The 19995-nt window shown below is 39.1% G+C and overlaps 1 protein-coding gene across 2 annotated transcripts in view; it reads left to right on the top strand.

The window, feature by feature from the left end:
* LOC149562804 (Transducin/WD40 repeat-like superfamily protein) overlaps nt 1-19995 on the top strand; it is a 293154-nt gene that overhangs the window by 132609 nt on the left and 140550 nt on the right. For both annotated transcript variants that reach the window (XM_089826267.1, XM_089826268.1), the window contains exon 8: nt 8602-8676. In XM_089826267.1, the coding sequence (XP_089682393.1) occupies nt 8602-8676 (75 nt within the window). The remainder of the gene's footprint in view (nt 1-8601; nt 8677-19995) is intronic.

The raw sequence follows: 19995 nt of genomic DNA, 5'->3' as shown, positions 1-19995 counted from the left end.
CAAGGATAGACTAGTAGAGATGGACAGAGACATCAAGTCAAGATAAAAATAACATTTTTTGAATTAAGCAGGTTTGATATGGTTTCTGACAACTAGAATGCTTTATTTGTTGTCATCCCTCCTATATCTTTTTATAAGATCATGATAAGTTGTGTTTCAGTGCACCTTCTTTTTGAAGGTATCTGTAGAGCTTATCACTGAACTTTAGATTTCTATTTTCATGTAGGTACTATAGAAGGACAAGGAGGTCTAGTTGAGAGAAAGCCTCAAAACCGACATGACATTAATTGAGGTGAGATATCTAAGATTATTGCAGATCCAATGGGTGTATCTTCCCTATTGACAAATATAAGTGCTTCCAGTGATTTGTTGGCTCTAATGTATTGAAAGGGGTCATGAGGGGTCCTAGTGTGTTGAAAGAGACATTAGGACCCCTTAAGATCCCATAAGATCACTCTAAATTTTGTTTCTTCGTACATGTACACTAAAGACCTTCTGTCACTACTTGAGTTACTAGTAGATGGTGAGTATTCATCATCATCCTCATTTGATATCAAAAGCCATCTTCAACACAATATGATTGCTAGATAGGTCTGTATGCTACTTTTTATGGTGGGATGTTTTCTTTCCTATTTTATGAAGCTGGATGATAATTGGAATCCATATTGCATATATCATCATAGGTATCGGGTATTCGTCACTACTTCAGCTACTAGTAGATGGTGAGTATTCATCATCATCTGACATAGGCTTACATGTATATCATGTGTTTAGTACAACTAAGGTGAATGTTCATTAGGTCTTCCTAGTCTCAACAATCTCAGGAATCATCATAAGATCCCCAAAAATATTATTTCTAAGTACATGTGCACTAAAGACTTTCTCACTACTTGAGCTACTTGTAGATGATGAGTATTCATCATCAACATCTGACATCTAGGCTCACAAGCATATCATGTGTTAATTGCAACCAAGGTGAATGTTAACTGGGTCTTCCCAGTCTCAACAATGGGATCATCAGAGTCTGTCAATTAATCAGACTCTTGGAGCTTGAAAAATATCACAAGCACTAGAGAAAATGGAGGTGTCCATTTCAACTGTCATCTATTTGCATAGACTTTCACTAGGAGAAGGTCTGTTCAAAAAAGCTCTGTGTATGATTATCCTTGGATATCTTGCCTATCCATCATTTCAACTATCAGCAGATAGAAGGCATCAAATTGTTAGAGGTCTTTTGGAGTCTATAGCTTGTGAAGTTGATAAACCCTTTGCAGTTATGTACACTCTGACAATAATAACTGAAGATGATAAGACATAGCACATTACAGTGGTTGTACATTCCCGTGTACATTGTGAAAACGACATCAAGAGGATTTTGATATTGAAATCTGATCCACACAACCAAAAGGAAAACATGTGCTTGGCAATTGAATTTGCTAGTAAGAATGTTATTCTTGAGTTGTCGGGTTTGGACCTCGGAGCTTGGGTTCGAGTCCAGATTCGAGCCCGAGTCACGGACATGGGCGGACCCACAGGCCCAATCGCGGACCCTGCCTGGACTCCCCGCGGACCCGGCCGAATCCGGGAGGACCCGTGGCATGTGGGGCCATAAAGTGGCCATAAAAACATTTTAAAATGGGGATTTCAATTTTTTTTTTTTTTTTTTTCAAACCCTAAAGGAAGGCATATTAGATACTTTTCATTCATCTAATCTCTCATTTGCTTTCTCATTTTGCTCTCTCATTTTGGTGTGGCCATTTTGCAAGTTTGAAAAGAAGGTTGTAGAGATTGTTTGTGGAGTCTCAAATCCTTCAAATAATCAGTGCTGCATGTTCCAGGTATGCATTTGATCCTTCCTTTTGCTTCTTTCATAGTTTGTTTTTAGTTTTTTTAATATTTATTGTTCTAATTTTTTTATCAAGTTTTGTATAAGTTTTGAAGTATTTTAATTTTTTTTTTTATAGATTGCAAGAATCATACAATGAGTAGTCAAGGTTTAGTGGGTGGGGTGGGATCCCAAAGATTTAAAATTGATAAAAGCTCTCCTTTGTGGAAGTATACATCAGGAATTGACCAATGCGCTAGAGGGGGAGGGTATATATGGAATTGGAATTTTTGCCAAAACCAATATAGAAGCTCATATTACCGGGTTAAACATCATTTGATAGGCCCACCAGGTCAAGGGATTAGCATGTGTGAGGGCCCCCCAGAGGGAGGTAAAAAGGGGTTGCCAACTCCTCAAATAGTAGGCATGTTAAAAGAACAAGAGGCTGATAGGTTAGTGTCAAAGGTGAAAAAAGATAAATCAAAGCAAAAATCACCAACACCACCCTCTCAAACAACCACTAGACCACATCCCTTCCTACCTAACCCATCTGTAGATGAAGATGAAATAGAAACACCCCCATCCCACAAGAGAGGCCCATTAGATAAGGCATTTGAAAATGAAAAGAGAGAAATTGCTGACATAAAGATTGGGCATTGCCTCATTATGAATGGTGTTTCATTTAATCTAGTGAGATCACCTTATTGGAGAGAGATGGTGCAAGCAATAAATGAAGCACCTCGTGGTTACCGAGCCCTTAGATATGAAAAGTTGAGAACCACCATATTGCATAATGAGAGAAAGAATGTAGAAAACCTCCTCAAACCAATAAGAGATTCTTGAATCCAAACAGGGTTGAGCATTGTCTCTGATGGATGGAAAGATTGCAAAAACTGTCCATTAATAAATCTGATTGTTGTCTGCCCCAAGGGGGCAATGTTTTTGAGGGCGGTTGATTCTGAAGGGCAAGTAAAGGATGCAAATTTTATTGCCGAACTTCTCATTGAATCCATAGAGTCCGTAGGAGTTGACAATGTTGTCAAAGTAATAACAGACAATGCTAAAGTTTGTAAGGCTGCAAGTGCTTTGGTATAAGCACGATATGAGCATATCTTTTGGACAAAATGCACTGTCCACTTCTTGAACTTGGTGATGAAAGCAATTGGCATCCAAATTGAATGGGTGAAAAAAGTGTATGAGGAGGGTGAGCAGATCCAAATGTTTGTGACAAACCACTATATGTCACAAGCAATTTTCAGAACTTTCTCCCGCTTGGAATTATTGAAGGTAAATTTTAAACTTTATTTAGCTTCATTTATCATTTAAATTTTTGTGTCATACTTTATATAATTTAATACATATTTTTAAATTTTTGTGTTGTTTACATATTTAATATTTGAAATGTGTTATTATATTAACTTACAATTTGATTCTTTGAATTAACATGGTAATAGGTTGTTGAAACAAGGTTTGCTTCACCCACAATTGTCCTTAGACGACTTGTGAGGGTGAAAGAAGCATTGTGTCAAATGGTTATTAGCAACAAATGGGGTGGATGGAAGCAAGCTGATACTGAAAGGGCTAAAACTGTAAAGGATTTGATCTTGAGTGATGATTTTTGGAATAGGGTGGAATATGCATTAGAATTCACCGAGCCCATCATGTCTATGCTTCGGTATGTTGACACTGATGAGCCTTGTTTGGGGGACTTATATGATGCCATGGACTCCATGCTAGAAAGAATGAAATTAGTAAGTTTAATATTTTATACAATACTTTATCCTTGTTTATTGAGAGATTTTGATTTTTGATTTTAATAAAGTTATTAACACTACATCAAGATAACTTACATGTACATCATTTGACATCCCAGGTCATTCAGAGGAGAGAGCAGGATCCTGAGGATACCTTTTAGAATAAGGTGAAGAAAATTGTTCTACATCCCTGGAACAAGATGACTACACCTTTACACTTCTTGGCAAATGCACTTTCTCCCAGATATTATAGTGGTGAGATACTTTCTATTCTGGGTAGAGTGGCACTATACAGAGATCTTGAAGTTTCTAGTAGGTATAAGAGGGCATTTAGCAGGCTCTTTAGTGATCCTGATGTGGCATTGAATGTTAGGAGAGAGTTTGTAGATTTTGTCTCAGGCAAAAATGCAGACTTTGATGCAATCAATGTCCAAAGTAGAATGGATGCCATTGGATGGTGGTACTTACATGGGCAAAGTTACATGTACCTCCAACCTCTTACCATTAAGATCTTGTCACAAGTATGTATTTAAGTTTTTTTCCTTTTCTTATGGCCACTTAGCTTGTCAAATTAACACTCTTAAATTCCTATTGTATTGTAAAATTACAATTTCTAATTTTTTAAAATTATGTTGGTTGTCTCTCGAGGTTGCGAGCTCTTCTGTTGCTGAGCGAAATTGGAGTACATACTCTTTTATCCACTCAGTGAAGCGTAACTGGTTGGGTTCAAAGAAAGCAGAGGACTTGGTATTTATTCACAACAACTAGCGCCTCCTATTCCGCAAGGATCTAGGATATAAGAAGGGACTAGAGAAGTTGTGGGATGTACTACTCGAGACTTCTAATTTAGATAATACTGTCCATGATATATCTAGAATTGCCTTGCTAGATGTTGAGGAGGACGAGGAGGAGGATGTGGTTGCATCTGGGGCTAGTGGAACCAGTTTGGGTTCCAATGATGAGGAAAATGATATAGATGAGGATGAAGCCATTGACCCTTCATATTTTGATGACCTATTTGACCCTTGAAGGGCATTTGCATCTTTGATAAACTATGGTTAAACATTGGTCATTGACTCATTTATGATTTGTCACCATGTTTCAAAATTTACTAAATTATTATTTATTATCTATCAATCTGATGAAGTAGTCTATGTTTTGAAATTCCATTTTGCTATTTAGTAATTCAATGTATGATTTTATTTACAACATTAACATAGATTAATGAGTATTTAATGTTTATCTTTGACATTTGGCGTTGATCAATAATCGAGTAACATTGATTTATTCATACTAGGAAATGACTTAGTAAGTTAGTTTTACAACAATGCGAGTTTTTTTTCTTTTTTGCATATATATATATATATATATATATATATACTCACGAACCAAAATGGGGAGATTTTTTTTGCCCAAACCCACGAACCCGAATCGACAACTTAGTGTTATTCACTTCAGAATCATTGGATAAAGAACAACCAGAAAGCAGTTTAGGCCTTCATCTTATGAGGATGGTGGGGGATGCCTACCTTAAAATGCTTATTGTTTCAGAAGTTCTTGCTACTAACAAAAACTGACAAATGGTACCACTCAAACTTGAAAATTTATAGGGTGATGAAGTTTTAAAATTTGCGATCTAATACTATTCTTCTACTAGATCTAGATTTCAACTCTTTTGTGGATCTAAAGGCTTAATCATATGCCTAAAGGATTGGCCATGAGAAAACTGTGATTGTATATCAATTGATTACAAGATTTTCAGCGGAGGAGAAAATATTGTAGCAATCAAGAAGAAAACTAGCTATGGAGAATTTGGCTATGAATTCTATTTAGAATGAAACTATTAACTAGTTACTCAGGATTAAGAGACAAATCCCACCTGGTTAATGGAAAAGAGTGAGAAGAGCTTCTTGGACCCAGGATAGAAGTTACAGATAATGACCTGAAGAACTAGGAAGGGGAAAGAAACAAAGGAAAGAAGTAAGATATGCATGTGAGCCTATGTCAGATGATGATGGTGATGAATACTCACTTCTGTACTAGTAGCTCAACTAGTGACAGAAGGCCTTCAGTGCACATGCACTCAAAAATAAAATTTTCAGATAGAGAAGTGACAAGTGCTGTGGAATTATCCATACAACAATGTGAACTCTATCATTCCCCTCGTGTCCATCTTGCCCCCCCTCTCTCTCTCTCTCTTTTTCTCTCCGCCCTATCCCCCTTTATCTCTCACTCGTTCCTTGCATCTCCTTCACTCCCCTCTCTTTATATATCTCACTGTCATTGCTTTTGGTTCTTCATAATGCGATAGGGTTATGGGGAACTAAAAGCAATGCTTCTAGTTCTTAAAGATGCGATCACGTTATGTAAAAGTTCAAAATTTTTAATGTTTTTTCCTTGGCTCATTATCAAACCAAGACCTATTTTGGAATTTGATCGAAGGTATGCATAACGCGAATCCATTATGTGTACTTTTGACTTTTTTTCATGGTGTCCACTTCTTGTACACCATCTTGGTGCATATGTTCGATTGGCAATGCCAAAGATCCACATCTCCAAATTAGGAGATTCGCGCCAAAGCTTCACATCTTGCATACAGCTCAATCAGATGATTAGAAGTTTGTGCATAGTGCCAACATCTATTGTGTGATTCATGTAACATTTTGGATCTTCGTGCTGCATAATTAGTTGTTGGGAGGCACTTCCATGGTTTACATCATGTCTATACTCTTGTCTATGCAACCTCTAGGTGAAGAGATCACCTACAAGAAGTTATCTTTTGTGTTGTTGCTTTAAATTTGTTTGTTTTGCAAATTTTCATTTATCCATCATTCTTTTATTTTAGTATATGAATTTGTAACATGGATAGGGGATAGAACACAAAGATCCCTAGATAGCATCAAAACAAATAGCCGTTCATATAGTCCTTGTATAAATAAGATAAGATAAATTTAGTAATGTCCAACAAGAGACCATGAGGGTCTAAGGGACTGCCATGAAACAATAGAAGAGACCAATAGAACAACAGGAGCACCAAATAGTGTCTGCAAAAAACATAAGTGAAATAAAACAGGGGGCAAGGGTGATGACAAGTCACCCACTAGTTGTTCCTCCACCACATAGAAGAAGCCAACGACCAAAGGACAAGACACAGATCGAGAAGAGGCCCCAAGTCGCCTTTGAGAGTGACTAGAGGTGGTAGGCCGCTGCTACAAGTAACTCCAACAGGTCCTCATGGAACAAGCATTCTTAGGAGATGGTTAAAGTGATCGCTTGGACACCTGAGTAGGAGAGATTGCTGAGAAAAAGTTGGCTCGATAGGGAGTGGATCTGCAAAATGTGGTCCCAAAGAGTCTTCCAAATATAGAGAGCTAGGCACTGGTGGTCGTTGTACCCGAAGAAAGTAGAGAGACAATGACACCCCCTAAAAAGGCAATAAAACCTCCCCCAGATCTCGTAGTAGACGAGGCAACACAATATGAAATGCATCTCTATCTTTGTCTCCTATGTTGCAAAACTGGCAGGTTTGGTCCTCTTTCTCAATGTGGTGATCGGTTTGCACATGGAGCTTATGTGACCCCACACTTAAAGAACCCAAAGAGATGTAGAGCGCGTGAGTCCATTGTTGAGATAGGTATGAAGGGCTCACAATGATTACTACCTGAATGTCTAAAAACTACTCAAAGTAGAAGACCATCCTCAACCGAACCCCGCTTGGGGGGTTAACCCAAGTGGTAAGAATGTACTGTTTATAAGTATCCATCCTGATATGCTTGTTTAACTCCTAATGAGAAGGAAGAAGATGAGCAAGGGCATTCAACGAGTACTGGAAGGGAGGAAGACGATCAATGTGGATATTCACTTTCCGTAGAAGAGTAGTTGCTTGCACATACCAATAGTGTGATTGACTAGCCAAATCGTCCACTGTAACCATCTTTGAGCAATCGTAAGTAAGGTGGGAGTATCTATGATGACCCTCATCTGAATGCGGGAAATAGTGAAGATGATGAAGAGACCAAACAAAGTCGAAAATGACCCTGAGTTTGAAAGGATGAGCATCGAACTTGGCCGGAATGATACTGAGAGGGGTGTGTTGAACAATTATATGTCTCTCTTGAGAGCATGCCTTGTATAGAACACACAAAATGATACCTTATTATCAATACACGCTTGCATGGCTTAATCTCTTTTATGTTTCGACAATATAGAGAATAGTGTTAAAGCTTGGAACCCTCAAGTCGATTTTGACTTAGACTCACACTTGGTGAACAACGCAGCCAATGATTTTTTTAAAAATTAATTAGAAACTGTTTTTTATGCATCCCACTTGCCTTGAATTTTGTTGTTTTTCTGTTATTTGTTATTTTTAAGTTTATGCCGCTAGATTTGACAAGAATTTGTTGAGACTGCATCAGCTCATGACTTGATCATTACTCATCATTACACATTGAGTCTCATCACTATGGTCTATAGTTCCATGTGAAAATTGAGAAAATGCTTGTAGAGAAGAAATTGAAACACCGTCTAGATCAATAGAATGCAATTAGGGAATTGATGAGATGATGGAAATGAAAATAGTTATTTTGCTTATATTATTTTATAATGCAAAATTATTTGATATATGGTGTAAGAACTTGTAAGTTAGAGGAAACTTGGTGAATGGTTGGGTAAGTTATTGACTTGTAAGTTTTATTTGTAAAAAATATTTGAGCACCAATAGTTTTGTAAGGTTATGGCCATCTGTAAACTAGATTTTATGTTCTCGAGTTGACACACTTAAATGCTGAAACCTATACTACAAACTCATTATTTCCTTTTTTCTCTCTTGTTTATTCTCAATCAAGCATGTATACCATCCGGTCTTCTCTTTTCGGATATCATATAAATAGGCACATTTAGTTCAGGGAAGGAACCTATGCACTAAAGGTTTTATGTTACTCTTGCTTTATAGTAATTAAATTTATTTTATTCAAGCTGATTGCCGCCAGAACTTATCAGTTTTTTTCCTATTTGTCTTTTTAGATTGGTTGTGTGTCAGAGCGGAATGGAAAAGTTCTTTTATTCGATATTGGATACGAGTCATCAAAACCTTCACAAGTGAGTTATATTTCTTATATAACCATGATAGACATTGTTTTCTTGATTTTCTTAATTATCTTGGAAAGCATGGTTATTAAATAGGATATCTATAATCCATTTTTTTTTTGTCCATGGTTTAGTTTGAAACATTAGATCTCTATTTTGGCATTCTTTATTTTATTACTTTCTATTTTATTTGAATCATTGAAACCTGCAAATGTAAGGTATCACTAGTTATTATTTGCTGTATTGGAAGAACTATCCCCAAGATTCAGTCTCTTGGCGAGAAAAAAGGAATTTTCTAAATAGTCAATATATTGAACAATTCTCTTATGAAAATATGAATTATTGTTATTTTTGGTTGTTTGATAAATAATGTGATCAAATTTTAATTTCTGTGCTATACATATAATAGTACAATATAATATATATATTTCCATGTTTATAAAATGGACGTTGATTGGCTTTGTTAGGATCCTTGCTAAATGCTGTTACATATTGTATGTTGTTTACTAGTAATGTCTGTGAAAGGACTGCTAACAAATTCGCCAATATTTTAAAAAATTCAATCAAAATCCCAAGGACTCTTTTTGATCACCAAAATTTTGATGGGAGGAAGGTGAGAGTGTGTGCAAATAATCACAAACTAATTGACATCAAGCTGTCCAAAATATAAGGAGTATCAAACTGATGAAAAATATAATAGAATTGATTAATGCTAAACTGATAGTAGTAAGCAAGTAGAATTGTATTGATGCCAAACTAACAATCTTAATTGTTCAATTTTGAATCAATGCCAAATTGGTAGATAACAAGTTTAATTCTGTTGATGTCAAAATGGCAATCTATATTGTTCAAATCCGAATCAATGCCAAAATGGTGGATTTCATTATGCAAATCAGAAGAGATCTCATGGTGAACTATCCAGAATGTTCATACAATAATAATATTGATTCACAGGTGATCTGTACAAAATTGTTTTGTCAAATTTTTGCGACTTTTGGGTACTGCTAAAGTTGTCCAGTTTATTACAGTATTGAATGATATGAAAATTATTATCAAATCAGGGAATTATGTCAAATAGTTGGCCAACAATTTGAATGTGGATATTTCGTCAACAGTGGGAAAGCAAATTTGTGAATTCTAAATTATCTGAATGATGCAATCAGCTATAATGGAATTTTTAATTTAGCACCATGAATCCATCTGTTGCAGCTGAAGTTATCAACGAAAAATCTTTGAACATAATCTTCTTTAATATATTTGAACCAGGTTATATTAACTTCCAAAAATATGAATAACAACAATATTAATTTCCACTATGATTTGAAGAGTATTATATCAATTTAATCAATAACTGTTTATCACCTTTAGAGAAGGCATCACAAAATTATTAGTCCAAGTGACAGCCACCTTGAATGTTATGGCTGCTTAGAAGAAGGTGCTGTAGATTGCTCAAATGATAACCATCATCTAAAGAAAGTTGTGATCCTTTATATCTTCATAACAACAGAAAAAAAAACTTAATGAATAAATGAGCAGCTTCTCGTTAAGAATCATATCGTGATCTTAGCCTCAAGGTGTTTGCATGTCAAGGCTCACCAGCAAAGACCAAATGGAAAGGACCATGACGACTGATTAAACTATATTGTACAAAATTGTTTAAAGTAGATCTACAATGTTTAAAGTATTGTATTTATAGATTTGTTTGTAATGTAAGGAAGAATATGCCCTTCCCAAGACCTCAGTTTTTCAGAGCCCTTTGTCTATGAAGGTATGCCTTCTAATACCATTTTTTAAAGGGCAATGTAAGATAGATCAAGAAACAAGAAATTTTGTCTAGGGCAACACTGGGGTTTTCTTCCCTATTCTTTTTCCCCTGGCGCCTACACTTTGAATGGAGAAAAATGTAAATCATATACAAAATAAATAAAACAAAATTGAGGCTTTCTCAGTTGTCAATCAAAAACGAAAAAAAAGTATCATATCGTTATTGACGATAAACTTCAGACCTGAATATGGTGCAACCAAGGAAGTTGTCGCTACAAGCTTTAGGGCATAATAAAGCAACAATGTGATTAAAGAGAGTTAGTAGTGAGCTTGGGTAGTTAGGAAGCGAGGGAGTGTGTCCGTTGGTCTCTCTAATCAACTAAGCACTATTTAAGAACATTGGAACATGAGTGATAGACTTGTTTTTGGTAATCAATACAAAATAATATTTTCCCTCGCCAATATTTGGTATGCTTACCGTTGCTAATAATTTCGTATATTGATATTGGTAAGGTTGAATTCATGCTTTAAAATATACTGTATGGTAACCATTGTACATTTTGGTGCCATTGCCTAAGTTCGAGCCTAGAGGTCATATGATAAATAGGATGGAGTAATGGGCAGACCATTCCTACCAAAAGTACAAGTGACAAATAGTGACGGGGAGGAGGAAGAAATAACAAGGGAAGATCAAGTGACATGAGACATGGTGGTAGCCTGGGAAGTTTCTATGGACCAGTACATAGAAAGGGAAGCTCAGGAGAGAGTGGTTCTAGAGAGCATGGTATGGGACAAACTTTCGATTCCACCAATAGTTTACGAACACCTTGGAAAAATATCTTGGTTATTGGAAAGAAACTTTGTACAAGTGGAGGAAGAAATAGTTGAAGTACAAAGGGAGCGGAGAAGGCAACAAGTACTCCAATAGTTTGAGGAAAGAAGCACATGTGAAGTCTACGAGCGCGAAAACCCGAGGGGGACAATGAGGCAATAAATCAATTCATGCCCCTAATTCAAAATAAGAACTTGAGGCGAGTACCAGAAGAAGAAATTAAAGGCGAAACTGTCGTATGATGAATCCTACATACTAGGGAGCAGAAAGAAAGGTGCCATAGTTTGAGAGGGGCTATTAATCAAACTCAAGTGCCAAATCAAACAGATGAAAATTTGATTGAAAACACTATAAGGGACGGGAAAGGAAGGAGGGATGGATGGACCCAGAAACCCCAGCACGAAGAGAGCATCATCCTACTCAAGAACACCGCTCTAGTCAAGTAGAAGAACTATAGGTAGAAGGAGAAGTAATTTGGCAAAGTAGTCAAGGAGTAGTTCCGTCAGGAGGGAAAGCTATCTCGACAGGAGGGAACGGTATCTCGTCAGGAGGGAACACTATCCCAACAAGAACTAGTACTCAGGGAGTAGTCCCGTTAGGAGGGAACACTATCCCATCAGGAGGGAATATTTTCTCGGTAGGGACCAGTACTCAAGGAGTTGTCCCATTAGGAGGGAACACCCAAGGGAAGAGTGAGAGAACTAGGATGACCATAGATAAGTTCCTAGATTCACAAGAGAAGGATCAGAGGATCCAACATGGCATTGTAAAACGTGTTTAATCATATGGCATGCCAATGGGGAGAACGATGCAGACAAGTGGTTAAAGGCATTTCCAGCCACCCTAAGGGGCATCACCATTGAGTGGTAAACAAATATGGCGGCCAGAAAAAAATCTACATGGAAGGATCTTTGCACAACCTATGAGGAAGAATTTGGACTCTTACAGGACAATGACTAGATAGTAACATAAATATACAATAAAAGATAGGGGAAGAATGAGTTTGTAAGAACCTATAGTAGGAGAATGAAATAATTGACTGGGAAAATGGAAAATAACCAGCAGACAGGTTCAAGAAGAGATGGTTTATTGAGGGGCTAACTTTGTCCCTACGTAGAAAATGAAGGTAGTACCACCATCCTTCGGGGATGCATGCACTTGTGCTATGGATATAGAAACTGAAAGAAAAACTTCAAAAGGGAGGAGGCATGGAAGCGATAGTTTTGAAGAGAGTGGGGATGAGTCTAAAATAATCCAAGCATTAAGAAAAGATATGATGAGGATGAGGAAGGAAATGGAGACCAACAAGGAAGGACGAAACAGGGGGAAGGAGTTATGGTGTATCGACTGTGAGAAAGGACACACCACAACTAGCTGCCCAAGAAAAGCATTTTGTGATATATGTTAGCTGCTAGGCCACTCCAAGAAGGCATAGAGTACTCAAGTATTTTTGACCCAAGGAGAACTATCCACTCCACCTTCCACACCCCTACAGAACACAAACGTGGATGTCGTCAGTAAATATGGTATTAGGATGTATGTCGTCAGTATCAGGATGTATGTCGTTCGTATCGACCGACAGGGTGTGTATCGAGATGTATGTCATCGGTATCGGGATGGTTCTATGTCGGTATTGGGAAGGTTTTTTTTATGTAGCCGATGAACCCCTTCAAGGAAGGTTCTTCAGAGAGTATTAACACACCCTCTTGGGTCATTATAAAGCATCTAATCATCTGTATGTAACGTCTTTGGTATATGCAAATAATACAAGGAGTTCTGCTGTTCTTATCTATTGTCTGTATGCATTAATTCATTTACCCCAGTACAGTAAACATTTGGCGCCGTTGTCTTATGAACCTGGAGGGAGGGAGGGATGAAGATTAATGCCAAATCAGCTTAACAAAGATTGAAATAAGGTAAAGGGAAAAGATGGAATACGTAATGCGCAAGAAAATTTAATTTTGGCATAGCAAGCCAAATGCAGAAGGAGGTTCCAGAAGATTGCCGATGGACACAGAAGTGCAGAAGAATTGTTGTAGGAGACTTGATAGCGGGTGGAGTTGGTGGAAGAAGCAAGGGAAGAGTTTTTTAATTTGTATTCACCGAGGGAAGAGAATATAGACGAAAGGCGATTGACTTGCACGGCTCGGAGTGTTGAGGGAGCACGAGTGTGGAGTGAACTCTTTGTCCGAGATATACTTTCGGAATGGACAGCTTTAGTTGACGAAAACCCTCCACCAAATAGCACGATTGTCAAAAATTGCGTGAGTGTGCAGAATAGCGTGGGTGTGCAGAACAACGCGGGTGTACAGAACAACGCGGGTGTGCAGAACAACATGGGAGTCCAAAACAGCGCGCGAGTGCAAAACAATGCAGGTACACAACAAATTCCTCAACCTCCAATAGTAAGGGCTGGCCCAAAGAAAAAGTTGCCGAAATTTGATGGTGATGGAGCAGTCGATCCAATCCGACATTGTAAAACATGCAAAATGATTTGGAGGGCAAATGGCATAATAGACACAAACGAATGGGTCTGGCAGTTTCTGGCCATCCTACAGGGTGTTGCAATTGATTGGTTCATTGATACAGATCCCCAGAAGTTAACCGATTGGGACAACATTAAAAAGGATTTTATTACGGAATTTCAATTGCTGCGCAATGACAATGAAATCGTAGTGGAGATATACAACACAAAACAGGGGAAGAATGAAACAGTTCGTGTCTATGCCAAGAAGTTAAAGAACTTAATCAATAAAATGGAGAAGAAGCCGACTGATGGGCTGCAGAAAAGATGGTTCATTGAAGGCTTTCACTTGAAGTTGGGAAAGAAGATGAAGATCGTGCTGCCATCGTCATACACTGAAGGGTACAATGAACCTGGAAAGTGAGCAGAGGACTAAAAAGAAGAAGAGTAGCTTGTCGGATTCAAATGAGGACAGATCTTCAGCAGAGGAAAGCAGTGATGACGAAAAGGACAGCAAGAAGGTCTACGCCCTCCAAAAGAATATGATTTAGATGATGAAAGAGTTCAAGAACATGCAGAAGGAGACCAAGGTAAACGAGCTATGGTGCACTGAATGCAAGAAAGAAGGCCATACAAAGGGATCCTATCTGAAAAACCAATTTTGCGAGATTTGCTAGATCATGAGACATTCCACAAAGGAATGCCCTTTCAACTTGAAAACAAGAGCATCGCAACAAGTGTTCCTGACACAGGAGGCGTCCGCATCAGAAGGGAGCGGGAACACCAGTACGGAGGGTGCCACGTCAGGATGATACAAAAATAATCGGCGAGGACAAAAGAACAACACTGGCAACAATAAAAATGGTAGCCGAAGTCAAATTCAATTCGATGCGAACAGACAGATGATAGTTCAATGCCGCGCATGCAATTTGTGGGGCCACTTCGCTCGAGATTGTATAGCGGCAAACACACTGAAATTATTATGTAGGTGGTGCGAACCCGGTGATCATGAAGATGCTAAGTCCCTGAAGTCGGGAGTAAATTTGATCATCATTGGGACAGACGAAGAGGAGGTTCTAGCCATCACACGGAAGCAAGCGAAAATATACCCCAACTCAATGAAAGAAAAGAAGGGAGCGCGGGCAGAGATTTAGAAGGCAACGCAGGCAGAGAAAGCACACCTGAAGGACACCACTGGTATCTCCACAAGGAATTGCGAAGAACAGAACATCGTACGACAAATATTACAAATCGAGGTACCTGTTAAAATAAATGATCTGTTATTCACTATGCCTCAACTCCGTATGACACTCATGAACATAGCTCCAACTGCTAAGTAACCGACAGAGCAAGGAAGGGAGAAAGAAGGTGGCACAAGTGCAAAAGATCCGATGCTGTTAGCTCTCTCATCCGGACACCATTCGGTAGTCGTCGAAATGGAAATTCTCAGGACTGTGTTGATGGACATGATTGTGGACGGAGGGTCTGGTATCAATGTGTTACTAGAGGATGCTTGGAAAAAGTTGGGACAACTGACATTATGGCCACCTACATTTCAGATGCTAACGACCGATCAACATGGAATCAAACCATTGGGAGTCCTGACAACACAACCAGTAATGATTGGAACACAACCATTCCTGCTTGACTTTGTCGTGATCCCGCTGAAGAGGAAAGGGTACGATGCCATTCTGGGTCGAGGGTGGTTGATTACAAGCCAGAGTTGAGGATGATTGGAAGAAAAATACTCTCACTTGAAAGCAAGGGGCAGAAATACGTCATCGATTTACACACTCAAATGGTCGGGGAAAAACCTCTGTCATCAGATTCTGAAGAAGATGAAGGGAGACAGCATATGGAACTAGATCAGGAGGGAGTCTTGTGGTTGGAAGGAGGATCAACGAACGACAATTTGGATTCTGTCAACGGTCTTTACCACTGGCAGATAGAGGACTACGAACTCTCTTCGAGCTGTATTATGTTAAGGGTCACCAAACGTGAGAAAAAAGAAGGAAATGAATGCTCGAAGGAATACAAAGAAGTGGAAGGAGGAAAGGCGGTTACGACAAAAGATAAAGGGAAGAACATGCAGTACGAACCCATAAAAAGGGAAGATTCCACCGTACGATCGCACAAAAAGGAAATGTTACGTTGAACCACAGATATAGCAGAAAGGTGCTGGAAGCAAGGAAGACACATCATACGGTCTGCACAAGAAACAAAGAGGAAGTGTTTAATAAAAATTGCAGCAGTACAGAGTGGAGGTGTTATTGACGGCAAGAAGGGGCAGCTAATGGAATCCATGGTACCAAGCTTCAGGAACAAATTGGGCGATATGGGAAACGGGACAGAGAGATCGTGTACCTTAAATAAACTCGATGAGCAACGATTGCAGGCACAAGGGGCCACAGAGGTGACACAGAATAGACGCAAAGCATGGCATGATAGACACCTGAAATTGAACAAGTTCCATCCGAGACAGTTGGTGTTGAAGTATGACGGACGAAACGAGATCAAACTAGGCAAGTTTCAGGTAAAATGGGTCGGGTTGTACCAGATTCGGGAAGTGGGTGATAACGGAGCAATTAAACTATGGACGCTAGACAAAAAGGAAGTGGCCAATGCAGTGCATAGGTGAAAGTTGAATGTCTACCATGGAAGAAATAACCCACCTCCATGGACGAACAACTGAGAAAAGAATGATTGTAAGTATTGTATATGTGTAAATATTGTGCATATGTAAGATCAGTAAGGACAGTCCAAAAAAAAATATTGAGAGAGAAGGCACCATACGGTCACTTCAATGCTCACCGTATAGCATAGTGTTTGTACATTAAGCCGTACAACTTCTTCCTAGGCAGTAGCACTCCGAGTATAGTACCGTACAGACGCAGGGGGCAGTATGAAGATGGCTAGTGATCACTGTATGGCGAGAGCAGTGTATCACGATACGACATTCCAAGGTAAAACACCGTACGGCTTTCCCAGTGAAAGCACCGTACGATATTCTCAGTTACAACATCGTACGGCAATTTCGGCATATCTTTACAAAGTTTTTAAGTGATCAGGCATTGAGCCCGTATGGCAACAAATTTCTCTTGGAGGCATCATTTTGCTAACCGTATGACAAGTTTTCTGGCTTTCTAATACCACCGTACGGTCCCATATTGCAAGTATGGAGCGTAATGAAAGTATCAAGTACGGCAGCCTAGAGCATTTCACCGTATGAGCAAGAAAGTAGTCGAGAGGCCATACGGGGTACGACTATGGCAAAAGCAATCCATGGTGTAGCTGTACAGTGTCAGCACAGAAGAAGGGTGATGGGAGGTTTTCTATTAAAAAAAAAAAAAATGACATAAAAAATGTTCAGAATGCATAACAAATGATGCCAAAGGGAAGGGAAAACATTAGCGGTTGCCAGAAAGAGTGGGATTAGAAGAAATCGCAAAAATAGTGTGTCCCATGCATTTTTGTGTGGGTTTCAGAGTGCTAATTTGGTCTTGGCGATGCCCCCTAGATCCCTAGTCCGTGTAGTTATCAATCGTGGGAAGTGTGACTAGTTGATGAGACTTGGCCTATTGCAGGTATGCAGTATCTGTGTACTAGGGGTGGAGGATTAGAGTGCAGTAGCAGAGAAAGTAGATGGAGGGGTGCAGGTGTCAGACCTTGTACCAGTAGCGGAGGAGAAGGATAAGGATGTTCGTTCTCGCCTGGCTGTCATAGCAGAGCACAGCAACTCCCTAGCGGAGTTGGTGCTTACAGAGAGAAGACGGGTAGAGGTTGGGCAGAAAGCTCGGGAGACGACGGAGAAGGTTCGGGAGGAGATGGCCGACTCACTTGCCACCCAAAAAATTGCATGGGAAGCAGAGCGGTCAGCCTTGTTAGCACAACTCGAGGAAAGTGCACAAGGGAGGTAGCAGGCAGAACAACAATTACCAGCAACGGGACAATGGTTGGTAGCAGCACTACAGGAGAAGGACTCAGTGAAACAGGCTCATGATCAGAAGGAAGCTGAGTGCCAGGAGGTCACTTTGATGTTGAAGTAAGTAGTGGAAGAGAACTCTCAGATCAGAGATGATTTGAAGGTCCGGACAAATCACGTGTATCAGCTTTGACGTAGCCAGTCTTCATAGTCTGAGACATAGCCTTTTGGTTCATGATGTCTAAGTCTATGTTGTTTTATGAATAAATGTAGTTAGTTGTTGAGTTTTGTTGTGTGGTCGTCTGGAGACGACTTTTCTTTTTGGGGGGGATGATGCCATTAATAAATATGGAATCAGGATGTATGCTGTCAGTATCAGGATGTATGTCGTCAGTATCAGGATTTATGTCGTCGGTATCAGGATGTATGTCGTCGGTATCGGCCAGCAGGGTGTGTATTGGGATGTATGTCGTCGGTATCGGGAAGGTTCTTTTTATGTAGCCGATGGACCCTTTCGAGGAAGGTTCTTCGGAGAGTATTAATACACCCCCTTGGGTAGTTGTAAAGCATCTAATCATCTGTATGTAATGTCTTTGGCATATGCGAATAATACAAGGAGTTCTACTGTTCTTATCTATTCTCTGTATGCATTAATTCATTTACCCAAGTATGGTAAACAATGGACACCAAAATAAAAGAAGGGGGAGCAATAACAATAACAATAGCACTATACCTTGAACCAAGTCCAATATCATAGCAGGGGACGCCCCACGATACAATGTAGAAGGTGCAATGAATGGGGATATTTTTCTTGAGATTGTCAAAGCAGAGGATAAAATAAAAGAATGCTCTATAAGTGGTGTGGACTTGGTAATCACAAGGATGCCAACTGTCCTAGGGAGAAAAGTGTGAACATGTTGGAAGCTTCAAAACCACCCAATGAAGTTCTAGCCATGACTAGGATGTAAGCTTATAAACTCACATACCTTAATGTCGGCATGAAGGAGAGTTTTGAGAACTAAGAGAGATGCCTAACACACCATGAGAAACGAAGGACAAGTGAGTAATCTCAGTCCCCTTGCCCTTAGGTCAGTATCCAAAACTAACATAATGCAACAAGTACTATAGGCCACTATACTAGTGAGGGTTGCCGATTTGTTGGAAACATTACCTCAGCTAAGAATGACTGTAACACAAGGTGGAAGTCCTAAGGAAGAAAAACACGAGGAAAGAGAGGAGGAAGTAAAGGTAAGTAAGGACATCAATACTTTATTCACTATAGTAGTCAAAAGAACACCTGTTGTGGTGGAAATTTAGATAATGAGATATAAGTTGATAAATACTATTGTGGATGGAGGCTCAGGTGTTAATGTCCTCCTTGAAGAAACTTGGAAGGCTCTGGGAAAGCCAACTCTTTGGCCACCCATGTTCTAGTTGGTAGAAGTGGATCACCATGGAATCAAGCCCATTGGGACACTGATGGGACAAAAAGTAGTTATCGACGCACACCAATTTTTCCTAGACTTTGTAGTGATCATCTTGGAAAAGAAAAGGTATGTTGCACTGTTGGGGAGAGGATGGTTGGTTACAACAAAGGCAAATCACAATTAGAAAAAAATGCCCTTTACATTGAAGCGGACGGACAAAAGTATGTCATTAATTTTCGAAGCCAAACGGTGAGCCAAGAGTTGGCCTCAGACTCAAAAGCATAAGGAGAAGAATGAGACAAGGCTAAAGGGATAGAGTTGGATGAAGAAGGCATATCATGGTTGGGAAATTGTTTAGAAGATGAAACAAACTTTCTCAGTGCATTATTTCACTTGCAAATGAAGGATTATGAAGTTTTCCAATTAGAATGTAATATATTACAAATATCAGAGGAAAACTACCTAGTAAATGGGCCCAAATTGAAGATCTCCCAAGTTAATACACTCGAAGTGGAAATGTAACTGAAAGACTAGTCGACACAAGAATAAAAACAGAAAGACAAAGTGAAGGCAACAAAAATTGGTAGGGGGGAAGAAGTGATTTTACCACGAAGGAAATAAAATTGTCCGTACAAGTAATAGACTTCCGTACTTGGATGTAAAGATAGAATCAGGTCTATACAAAGGTTTTTATATGACAAGATAACTCGTTCAAGGTATTGACATGAAAGACAACATGGATAAAGAAAGGAAGGACATATCCGTATGATGTACAAACAACATAGGAGGAACCAAACTTGTGTATGAAAAAATCATACTTCCGTACGACACAAGGAGAGATCAACCTTCCATACGACATGCGAGTCAAGGAGAAAAATTGCCATATGAAAAGAAAAGTAACATTGAGGTCGAATGCTGTTTG

The sequence above is a fragment of the Cupressus sempervirens genome, chromosome 4, assembly GCF_028749045.1.
Source record: "Cupressus sempervirens isolate cs-2001-9-10 chromosome 4, ASM2874904v1, whole genome shotgun sequence".
Taxonomy (NCBI): Eukaryota; Viridiplantae; Streptophyta; class Pinopsida; order Cupressales; family Cupressaceae; genus Cupressus; species Cupressus sempervirens.
This window is presented reverse-complemented; position numbering and strand designations above follow the sequence as displayed.